Raw genomic sequence first — 12,236 nt, forward strand, 5'->3', positions numbered from 1 at the left:
TGAAGACAAGCCAAAGGAATCGCCTCATCCAAGCCCGAAGAAAAAAGGTTTATGCGCTGACCTTCAGGATCATTATAGCCGAACAGAGATTAATAATGCTGCACGGCCACAGAAGGATGCTGAGGATTTGCTAACGAAATTAATTGAATGTTTAACTTGCAAGGAGCAGACTGAGAATTGCCAGTGTTTTAGTACAGATCGAAAAAATGGACAAGACATTGATCCTCAGGTAATGGAAATAACACAACCTGAATCATATCTACAGCAGGGACAAATGTCTCCCTTCAACACAACGCCGCAAAATCCCAACTTCGGAGACCAGCAGTTAGTCAGTAATGACTCTTCAAACCTTGAGGGGAACATTAATCGCATTGAACCTATACACACTCCACTGATTATTGAGCAGAACATTGGAGCAAGAATCCTGAGGACTCCGACATCGAGTAGCCAGATAACGAATTTAAAACCCACAGCAGTTTCAAGTGAACCAAGTGTGCTTTCCACTAATGGTGAAGATGCAGATAAGGTCGACCCGATTATCCATTGTACCACACTAACCCCAGTGATTAAGCAGTTATGTATGGGGAGTATAATGTGGGCAATTGAGAACAGTAAAAGAGAGACTGTGACCATGCCAGTCCCAGCAAAATCAGACCCAGAGACCATGAAGGCATGTACATTAGACAAAGATACATATGAGGTACCTGAGAAGAAAAGTGAAACGGAATGTTCTTTGGAAAATAGTACAATGTCGATAGAAACATTGGATCCTATATTCGAGACCATACATATGGGAGAATTTGGGGGTAATAAACAAGGTTCTGCAATGTCTGGGGGAAGATTTAAAATTCCAAAGAAGAAAAGCCCAAATGACGGACAACGGCAAGACAATGACAGTCCACCGACATGGTGTGCACCACCAGATGAAAACTCTGACAATTTACCCAACCCTAGTGAACAGCAAGCTGCTAATGAGGATCTATCCACGGGATGTGAGACGAGTGACGACAGCATCCCACTTCCCATGCAAAAGGTGCAAGGTGACAGACCTCGCCTAGTGCGTACTGAGGCACTCGACGATCACGGTGGGACCACTGACGACTGCGGTGGCGGCGCACCGCTTCCACCCTCGATGGCTCGACCCTCTCCACTGGTTGGTGCATTCCTGCATGTTCCGACTCCAGAAGTGCAGCTTCAGGGAATCTCGGCTGCCTCCAGTGAACCTGTTGGGACTCCGGACGGGGGGCATCGACGGAAGGCAGACCGGACTCCAGATGGGGAGCAGCCAAGCGCCGACTCTGATTCGCGCACGCCAGACCTTGCTCCGGACGGGCGGTGTCGCGGCCTCGGTGATGGCACGCTCAGGGTGACGGCGGATGCCACGGCGACAGGGAATGGATCGCGTGGCAGTCCCACTGGGTCGGCAGTGGCAACCAGCACCGGCGGTCCAAGATGGACACACCAATTCGCGCCATCGCCAGACGTTGATGCGAGCAACAATTCTCTCTCCAAGGCGACATGCTTCGACGTTTCTCTGCGGAGTCGCCCTTCCGGCACAGCAGGTGGCCGGAACCAGCGTGCACAGTCTCGGCCAACTTCCACATCTGGCACAGTCATCGCCTTGCATGATATTAGTGATGGTGCTACTTCGATGGCAACGACCCATCGGCTACAAGATGCCGTCCACCACAAACATAAAAAGAAAAAGACTCCACCTTGTTCCTGGAATGCAGGGCGGATGGATTGGTGCGTAGGTGCAATCAGCGAGCTTTGCGCCGCCTTCCATGCTCGCAACTGAACCATACGCACACGCCGGATCCTCCACTGGTTCCCAAGGATGACTTCGTGGAGATGCCACGGATCATGCCCCTTCCATCGCCACCAGAACCAAACCACAGCCAAGGCACCACTAACAAAGATGTTGAATGTTATATTTGCACGAATGAAAAAACCAAGCACTGCACGAAGTACAACAAATGGTAAAGTAGAGACTTCGGCAACAGCATCACCTCCAACAGTCCAAGGTGAACCAGTGTGACCCCAAATCTCCACAGCTGAACCGGCTTGAGGACCAGCCCATTCTTGAGGCGGTCACCCATTAGACTGGACTTATAACGCTGTTCATACGTTCAAAAAGTCAAACACTTCTGTATTATAACCTGTTGTTGTTTATTGTTCCAGATATCGTCTGACCAGACCAATGTTCAAGTTTTTTTTTCTCTCGCATCCAAGTTTTGTTATGGTACAACCTTGTTAGTGTGACGCACCCGACATCGCCCCATGTAAATAGTTACGTCATATACACACGCTGTACACAACACACACACACACTCTTAGGTGCACTCACGACACAATTATATTTATAACCACGTAGGCACATATCTTTGTAAAAAGGGGGGATGTCATGATATTCAAACACACACATCATGATAGACACACCAACAGACAAATCAGAACACACAACACCACAACCAATGACAGAAAAATATAAAAGCACAGACACGACCCCCGGTGGTCAGTATTAGCTGCAGAGGAGGACCAGGACAGATCTGTTACCAAACACATCAGGGAGACAGCACGTGCAGAGTATCCAGAACGAACTGTATTATAAGAGTTAAAATAAAATAGAGTTGTACCACATACAACTGTGTTGGCTCATCTGTGCACCAGAGCACCCAACACCACAGTGGCGAGGTTCCATCGTTTTGCGGACAGAGAGAGTGTCCTGAGATGGACCAAGAAGGAGCGGAGCAGTAGATGGGAGAATGCGGTGATCCGAGTCTACCAGGACTGGAGCGCGGAGGTGGCAAAGAGGAGAGCTGGCTTCAACCGGGCCAAGGCAGTGCTGCATAAGAAAAGGGTGAGATTCGGAATGCTGCAGCCAGCGCGACTGTGGGTCACGTATCAGGATCGACACCAGTATTTCAAAACGCCAGAAGAGGCTTGGACCTTTATCCAAACGGAAAAATTGGACTCGAACTGCGGGACTGTGGCTGTGTGGGAGATGTTGACTGTATACAGGGTTGTAAATATGGGTAAAGAATGTTTCACGGGTGGGACGATGGATGGGGATGGGGGAAGAGTTTTTGAAGGGGTGACTGAGGAATGTGGGCGTCGGTGCTGGAGGGAGGTGAGACTTGGGGATGGGGGAATTGGGATAAGGCCGCAACAGGAGCTGCACCACAGGGGGCGGGGCTGGCTCAGGAAAGCGCGGGCTTTTTCCCACGTTAGGGGGGGGGGGGGATGGAGGAGCGCAAGGAGGAGGAGGGATTTCCACACGGGGGGGGGGGGGTCAACGGGAAGGCGGGGGAAGCCGGGGTCAGCAGGAGTCAGCTGACTTACGGAAGTATTATGGGAGAGCAAAAGAGCTAGATTTGGATCTAGCGGGGAGGGGGGGAGGGGAGGGGGTGAGAGGGGGGGACAATAGGGTTGCTGCTGCATTGGCCGAGGGGGAACTGAAAATAGAGGAGGTGGTCGGGGCGGGGGTTCCCCGTCTGGGGGACTGGAGGGTGCGGGAGACGCGGGCACGGGACTGGCCTAAAATAGGAGATGGCTAGTCGGCGGGCGGGGGAGAGGGGGGGGGGGGGGGTAGCCCCCCAATCCAGCTGATCACATGGAATGTGAGAGGCCTAAATAGGCCGGTTAAGAGGGCCCGAGTGTTCGCGCACTTAAAGGGACTGAAGGCAGACGTGGTCATGCTTCAGGAGACACATCTGAAGGTGGCAGATCAGGTCAGGTTAAGGAAGGGATGGGTGGACAGGTGTTCCATTCGGGGCTGGATGCGAAGAATAGAGGGGTGGCCATACTGGTGGGGAAGCGGGTGTCGTTTGAGTCCAAGAACATAGTAGCGGACAATGGAGGCCGATACGTGATGGTGAGCGGTAGGTTGCAGGGGACGGGGGTGGTATTGGTAAACGCCCCGAATTGGGACGATGCTGGATTCATGAAACGGATGTTGGGGCGTATTCCGGACTTGGAGGTAGGAAGCTTGATAATGGGTGGGGATTTCAACACGGTGTTGGACCCAGCACTGGATCGCTCCAGATCTACGACTAGAAAGAGGCCAGCTGCGGCCAAGGTGCTCAGGGGGTTTATGGATCAGATGGGGGGAGTAGATCCGTGGAGATTTGCCAGGCCTTTGGCCAGAGAATTTTCTTTTTTCTCCCATGTACACAAGGCCTACTCCCGGATGAATTTTTTTGTTCCGGGCAGGGCATTGATCCCGAAAGTGGAGGGAACGGAGTATTCGGCCATTGCCATTTCAGACCACGACCTGCACTGGGTGGAACTAGAGCTGGGGGAGGAGAGGGACCAACGCCCGCTGTGGCGGTTGGATGAGGGACTGCTGGCAGACGAGGAAGGGTGCGGGGGTGCATCGATAGGTATCTGGAGGCCAACGACAACGGGGAGGGGCAGGTGGGAGTGCTATGGGAGGCGCTGAAGGCAGTGGTCAGGGGAGAGTTAATCTCCATCAGGATCATAGGGAGAAGAGAGAGGGCAGGGAAAGGGAGAGGTTAGTGGGGGAGATTTTAAGGGGGGACAGGAGATATGCAGAGGCCCCTGATGAGGGACTACTCAGGGAGAGGCGAAGTCTCCAGACGGAGTTCGACCTGTTGACCACAGGGAAGGCAGAGGCACAGTGGAGGAAGGCACAGGGGGCGATGTATGAGTATGGGGAGAAGGCGAGCCGGATGCTGGCACATCAGCTCCGTAAGAGGATGGCAGCGAGGGAAATAGGTGGAGTCAAGGATGGAAGGGGAACTACGGTGCGGAGTGCGGTGAAAGTGAATGAGGCATTCAAGGCCTTCTACGAGGAGCTGTATAGGTCCCAGCACCCAGGGGGAACAGAGGGGATGCGACGATTCTTGGACCAACTGAGGTTCCAGAGGGTGGAGGAGCAGGAGGTGGCTGGTTTGGGGCGCCAATTGGGGTGGAGGAGCTGGTTAAAGGACTGGGGAGCATGCAGTCAGGGAAGGCCCCGGGACCGGATGGGTTCCCGGTGGAGTTCTATAGGAAGTATGTAGACCTGTTAGCCCCGTTGCTGGTAAGGACTTTCAATGAGGCAAGGGAGGGGGGGACCCTGCCCCCGACAATGTCGAAGGCGATGATCTCTTTGATCCTGAAGCGGGATAAGGACCCACTGCAATGCGGGTCGTATAGGCCGATCTCGCTCCTCAACGTAGATGCTAAGTTGCTGGCAAAAGTGTTGGCTACGAGGCTTGAGGACTGTGTCCCGGGGGTGATTCACGAGGACCAGACGGGATTTGTAAAGAGCACGCAGCTAAATACCAATGTGCGGAGGCTCCTAACTGTGATTATGATGCCATCGGTGGAGGGAGAGGCGGAGATAGTGGCAGCTATGGACGCGGAGAAGGCCTTTGACCGAGTAGAGTGGGAGTATCTCTGGGAAGTGTTGCGGAGGTTTGGGTTCGGGGGAGGGTTTATTAGCTGTGTTAAGCTCCTATATAGAGCCCCAGTGGCGAGTGTAGTTACGAATCGGCAGAGGTCGGAGTACTTCCGGCTGTACCGAGGGATGAGGCAGGGGTGCCCCCTGTCCCCCCTGTTGTTTGCATTAGCAATTGAACCTTTGGCCATGGCATTAAGGGAGTCCAGGAAATGGAGGGGGGTGGTTCGAGGGGGAGAGGAGCATCGAGTGTCGCTGTATGCAGACAACCTGTTGCTGTATGTGGCGGACCCAGTGGAGGGGATGGTGGAGGTCATGCAGATCCTAAGGGAGTTTGGGGACTTCTCGGGCTACAAGCTGAATGTAGGGAAGAGTGAGCTCTTTGTGGTGCATCCGGGGGATCAGGGGAGAGGGATAGACGACCTACCGTTGAGGAGGGCGGAAAGGAGCTTTCGATACTTGGGGATCCAGGTAGCTAGGAGCTGGGGGGCCCTGCACAAACTTAATTTGACGTGGCTGGTGGAGCAGATGGAGGAGGACTTTAAACGGTGGGACAGGTTGCCACTCTCGCTAGCGGGCAGCGTACAGTCGATTAAAATGGTGGTCCTCCCGAGGTTTCTTTTTATGTTCCAATGCCTTCCAATTGTGATCACCAAGGCCTTTTTTAAGAGGGTAGGCAGGAGCATTATGGGTTTTGTGTGGGCGAGTAAGACCCCGAGGGTAAGGAGGGGGTTCCTGGAGTGTTGTAGAGATAGAGGAGGGCTGGCGTTGCCGAATCTGGGTGGCTACTACTGGGCAGCCAACATGGCGATGATCCGTAAGTGGGTGATGGAGGGAGAGGGGGCGGCATGGAAGAGGTTGGAGATGGCGTCCTGCAAAGGAACGAGCCTGGGGGCGCTGGTGACGGCACCGCTGCCGCTCTCGCCGACAAGGTACACCACGAGTCCGGTGGTGGCGGCAACGCAAAAGATCTGGGGGCAGTGGAGACGGCACAGGGTTGTGATGGGAGCCTCGGTGTGGGCCCCGATCAGAGATAACCATCGGTTTGTCCCAGGAAGGATGGACGGGGGGTTTCAGAGCTGGCATCGGGCAGGGATTAGAAGAATGGGGGACCTGTTCATCGATGGGACGTTTGCGAGCTTAGGGGCGCTGGAGGAGACGTTTGGACTACCCCCGGGAAACGCTTTCAGGTACATGCAAGTGAGGGCGTTTGTGAGGCGGCAGGTGAGGGAATTCCCGCTGCTCCCGGCACAGGGGATTCAAGACAGGGTGATTTTGGGCAGATGGAGAGGGCAAGGTGTCGGCGATATACCAGGAGATGAAAGAAGAGGGGGAGACTTTGGTAGAGGAGCTGAAGAGTAAATGGGAAGAGGAGCTGGGGGAGGAGATTGAGGAGAGTCTGCGGGCTGATGCCCTAAGTAGGGTTAATTCCTCTTCCTCGTGTGCCAGGCTTAGCCTGATACAATTTAAGGTTGTTCTCAGAGCGCATATGACGGGGGCGAGGCCGAGTAGGTTCTTTGGGGTGGAGGACAGATGTGGGAGGTGCTCAGGAAGGCTGGCGAACAATGCCCATATGTTTTGGTCGTGCCCGGCACTGGATGGGTTCTGGGGGGTAGTTGCGAGAACTATATCTAAGGTGGTGAAAGTCCAGGTCAAGCCAAGTTGGGGGCTAGCGTTATTTGGAGTAGCGGATGAGCCGGGAGTGCAGGAGGCGAAAGAGGCTGGTATTCTGGCCTTTGCGTCCCTGGTAGCCCGGCGAAGGATGTTGTTAGTGTGGAAAGATGCGAAGCCCCCCAGTGTGGAAGCCTGGATAAATGACATGGCAGGGTTTATCAAGTTGGAGAGGATCTGTGCAGGGGTTCTCCAGGCGGTGGCAACCGTTCCTAGACTATCTCGCGGAGCGTTAGATGAAATTCGGTCGACAGCAGCAGCAACCCGGGGGGGCGGACGGGGGGGACATCTCTCTTGGGGGGGTTTCTGGGGGGCATCTGAGCAAGAAAATATATAAATGATCCGGAAAACTGATATGTACGGGAGGAACCCAATGTACAAAGTCCTGTATCATATTGATTTGCCATGTTTATGTCTTGCTATGCGAGTTTTCTTTTCTTTTTGTTACGGGGGGGGCGGGGGTTAGTATGGTTGAAAATTTTGTTTAAAAATTCTTAATAAACATTTTTTTTTTTTTTAAAAGCCTGCCTGCTGGTTCCGCCCAGTAAGGCGGAGTATAAGAGTCTGTGTCTCCCCAGCAGCTGCGCTGCTGGGGGAAACATCTAGTGTAATACAGCCTTCAATTGTCTCCAATCTCGCTTCTGGAGTTATTGATCGAGCATCATCTATATGTTATTGGGATAAACAAATTGATCTTCCTTATTCTTTGATTATGGTGCATCATTCACACACTGTCTACTTCCTGCACAGAATGCATGGAGTATTGTTTCCTCTGTACTAAAGATCAAAATAACATATAGGGTACAATGTGGGCCAGCTCTGCCTGACATTGATATGTACATCAGAAACATCACCGGGGTATCGGTCACCAACTAGCTTCTCCAGAATATCGATCAGTTTGCTTGTTTGGAGGAAGCTGAATAAATATTGAAATTCACTGTTGCAGGGTATACAACTGACATCCTCGTTGGCTTCCTGCACCTCCCATTTGGCTTTAGGTTGGAAAAACTGTTGGGATTGTTTTGTGCATTTCAAAGACAATCCAGGTACATCCTTACAAGCCATACCTTTTTATACAAGTCGGTTAGCTTAAAGTAAAACAGACGACAGGACAAACGACCAAATCGCAGGTACGGACTTAGCCCAGCAGGACTTGCAAGAAGTGAAGTGGAGTTCATTCGTGGTCTTTCAAAATATGCCACCCAGGCCTGAAAAAGTAAGAAAAAAATGTTGGAAAGGTCTGCTAACTAATTCTCCGTCTCAGGTTTTGTTTCCTGGAGAAATGCACTGTGCACTTAATTCATCAGCTCTAGGAATACAGACAAAATATGTTCAAGCTCCAGCGACATTCAAATAAACTAATCATTTTATAATTCTATGGCAACGTTTTCAATCTATGTCTGGGAGACTGCCAACAAATGTTAGTAACACTTTCAGTGACACCCACTTCTGAAAAGTGAGTCAGTACTTCACTGCAGTAAATGTCTTTTATTAACTGACAGCAACAGCAATAATGTGGCAGTAAGTCAACAAACAGAAAAGAGAAAACAGGCTAACAAATCTAATGATCCACTTTTGTAGTGGCCACCTTATATACAGAGCATAAAGAAAGCACACAAAAGAAAAGATGTGATGTTATTGATTCAAACACGCAACATAATTCTTCATCACTCTTATATCATTCAGTTATATGTACAACCAAAGGAATTCTCAATGTATTCACTGCAGGCTTATCTTCGCATCAGTAATTTTGCATCCATAGCTTTCATTGTTTTTGTTTTCCTTTTACAGCAGGGTTGTTTCTTACTTTTCTCTCCAAATGTCTTTCTAATCGTGTCAGAGCCTCTGTTTCGCCACTTGGCCATACAGCTGAAGGGAGGCCTTCTGTATCAAAGCCTAAGAATAGAAAAGCATGGTTAAAAATTTAACTCCTGCTTTAAATATAAATAGGTAAAGAGGGATTTTTAGGGGTCCCAGTCTTTGCTGATCTTAGACTTGATAGGACTAATAATTATAATCTTAATTGTCACAAGTAGGCTTAAATTAACACTGCAGTGAAGTTACTGTGAAAAAACCCTCGTCGCCACATTCCGGCACCTGTTTGGATACACGGAGGGAGAATTTAGAATGTCCAAATGACCTAACAGCACGTCTTTCCTTGTGGGAGGAAACCGGAGCACCCGGAGGAAACCCACGCAGGCACAGGGAGAACGTGCAGACTCCACACAGACAATGACCCAAGCCGGGAATCGAACCTGGGATCCTGGAGCTGTGAAGCAACAGTGCTACCGTGCTGCCTGCTACTATGACTAGAGTCATAATTCATTGCATCATCCCTGAATTAATGAAGAATTTAAAAATCACGCTTACGGCTCTGACTCACTAACCAGTGACTGTTATTGGAGGGGTGTGCGAGGGATGCAATCAAACTCAGTTTTGATTTCCCCCGCATTTGCAGTCTGCTAATAATAACCCTAGAGTCTAATACAGTGACCAAATAGGTGAGGGTTGGAGGGGACTAGTTGGATGGATGAGGTTAGATGGAACCCAAGAAATACCCAAATAAATTCAATCCTATAAGGTCAACTTCCTCACATGATTTGGTAATGTAAATCTAGTTGATAATCAAAAATTGAGTCTGGTACCAACTGATTCAAAAACAAGTGATGACTAATGCTCATTGAGAAACAGTATAAAACAAAACTTTAAAATCCATGGACAAACTTCTTAACATGACTCAAAGACTGGAAATGCTGGAAATACTCAGGTTTGGCAGCATCTGTGGCGAGAAAAATAGAGTTAATGTTTTGAGTCAAAATGACACTTTTTGGAAGAGAAGTCATATCTGACAATATATTAACTTTGTCTCTCTCTCTCTCTCCACAGATGCTATCAGACTTGTGTAGTTCCAGAACGTTTTGTTTTTGTTTTAGATTTTTAGCAACCGCAGTATTTTGCTTTTACTTCTTAATATCCACTTAGTTAATTAATTATATAGAGTGTTGATAGTTTGCCGAGATTAGGTTACAAAAGTGTATGGCTATCGTAAATGGAATCAATCATTGACCTGGTGACTGCAGAAATACACTACCGGAAATACTCAGTGAGCACTCCTTGCCTATTCTCAACAAGCAAAGTTGCTGACTTCCTCAAAAAATGGGCAGCTGAAGATGTATCCACGATTCACTGCAATTCCCATCTTGGTCAAAACGGATTAGTTAGACGGAGTAATAATTTAATTCTGCTAAACTTAATTCTGCTTAAAAAGGAGGTTATTAGGTTATGTCATGTACATGTATAAACAGTAGAGCTAAAAGATTATCGGTAGAAAGAAAGCATTTAACTGTATCTCACAATAGTCAGTTTGGTTTGTTTCCCGATCTTCTGTTTAGAATACCATTGAGTTATAAACAAAGCAAGGTAAAATATCACAAGGAATGAACCAAAAATGGTGTGCAAGAATTTGTTTTGCAAGACTGAAACGGCCATCCGATTTTCACTAAGAACAGAATGTAATGTTATATTTTCCTTGACTGACAACTTTATTTTGTTAAATCTCTGAGAAATTTAAACAAAAACCGAAACAGAAATGAAGAAAAGTGCAATGTTCCAGTATCAAATATCTGCGACTAGAGGACTTAATTGTCCATTGTGACAAGTGGGTACGGATCCACTTTATTTTTTAAATTGTTATGGTATGTGGACATCATAGACAAGGTCAGCATTTATGTCCATCACCAATTGCCCTTGGGAAGGTGGTGGCAAGCCATCTTCTTTAACCACTGCAGTCCATGAGGTGTTGGTATACCTACAGTGCTGTTAGTGTTCCAAGGTTTTGACCAGCAAACGAAGGAACAACAATGAACTTCAAAGTCAGGATGCTGTGCGACCTAAAGGAACACTTGGCTGTTGGTGTACCTTATGTCCCTGTTCTTCAAGGGGGTAGAGGTCACAGGTTTGGAGGATGTTCCTGAAGCACAGTACTGGTACTGTGCACTGCTGATTGAGGGAATAAACGTTTAATATGGTAGATGTGGTGCCAATCAAGCAAGGCTGCTCTGATCTGAATGGTTGAGTGTTGGAGCTGCATTCACCAGTCTAAGTGGGGGTATTCCATCACATTCCTCACTTGTCTCTATAGTCTGGGGCTAGAGAGTCAGAAGTTCCACTATTGAATTTTCAGCCTGTTCTTGTAACCATTGTATTACGTTTGTGGTGAATGTGAACCACTAGGATATTGATGATGAGGGATTCAGCGATGGTAATACTACTTTCCTTTTTAAATACCTATAGAAATTTGCTATCAATTTTTATATTTCTAGCTAGCTTCCTTTAATACTCTAATTTTTTTCTCCTGATTAGCCTTTTAGTTATTCTCTGATGTTCTTTTTATTTTGACCTGCCATTCATCTTTATGCAGTTGAGTGCTTTTTCCTCAAGTTTGATCCTTTCCTTAACTTCTTTAGTTAACCACAGATGGTGGGTCCTCCTCTTAGGATTTTTCTTAAGAGTAGGAATGTACTTATACTGAGTATTTTGAAATGTCCCCTTAAATGTCTGCCACTGCTTCTCTATTGATGTATCTGAAAGCCTAGTGTCCCAGTTCACTATAGCTAACTCAGCCTTCATGCCCAAATATTTGCCCTTAAGTTTAAAATACTAGCCTTCAACCCACTACTTTCCCTTTCAAACTGGATGTAAAATGTAATCATATTGTGGGTGGCAACTACCCCAGGGTGCCTTCACCCCAAGGTCATTAATTAATCCCGTCACATTACACAATACCAAGTCTATCTAATATAACCTGCTCTCTGGTTGGTTCCAAAATGTGCTGCTCTGAGAAAATATCTTGAAAGCATTCTATGAACTCCTCATCCAAGCTATGACTGCCAATCTGATTTTTCCTGTTTATGTAGATTAAATATCACCCATGATCTTTGCCGTCCTTTTATCGTAAGCACCCAATATTTATTTTTGTATATACTTTATGCGACATTATGGTTACAGTTAAGGAGCCTGTAGACCACTCCCAGGAGTGACTTCTTTCCCCTACAATTCTCATCTCCACCCAAACCGATTCTACATCCTGATCTTCTGAATCAAGGTAACCTCTAACCATTACACCAATACCATCTTTAATCAACAGTGCTAGCTCTCCAAT

At 48.2% G+C, this 12,236-nt stretch overlaps 1 protein-coding gene across 3 annotated transcripts in view; it reads right to left on the bottom strand.

Moving 5' to 3' along the window:
• cry1b (cryptochrome circadian regulator 1b) overlaps window positions 1–12,236 on the bottom strand; it is a 125,569-nt gene that overhangs the window by 37,014 nt on the left and 76,319 nt on the right. For all 3 annotated transcript variants that reach the window (XM_072484894.1, XM_072484896.1, XM_072484895.1), the window contains exons 4-5: window positions 8,883–8,971; window positions 8,143–8,283 (exon numbers count right to left, since the gene is read on the bottom strand). In XM_072484894.1, the coding sequence (XP_072340995.1) occupies window positions 8,143–8,283; window positions 8,883–8,971 (230 nt within the window). The remainder of the gene's footprint in view (window positions 1–8,142; window positions 8,284–8,882; window positions 8,972–12,236) is intronic.

Source organism: Scyliorhinus torazame, chromosome 19 (genome assembly GCF_047496885.1).
Source record: "Scyliorhinus torazame isolate Kashiwa2021f chromosome 19, sScyTor2.1, whole genome shotgun sequence".
Classification (NCBI taxonomy): Eukaryota; Metazoa; Chordata; class Chondrichthyes; order Carcharhiniformes; family Scyliorhinidae; genus Scyliorhinus; species Scyliorhinus torazame.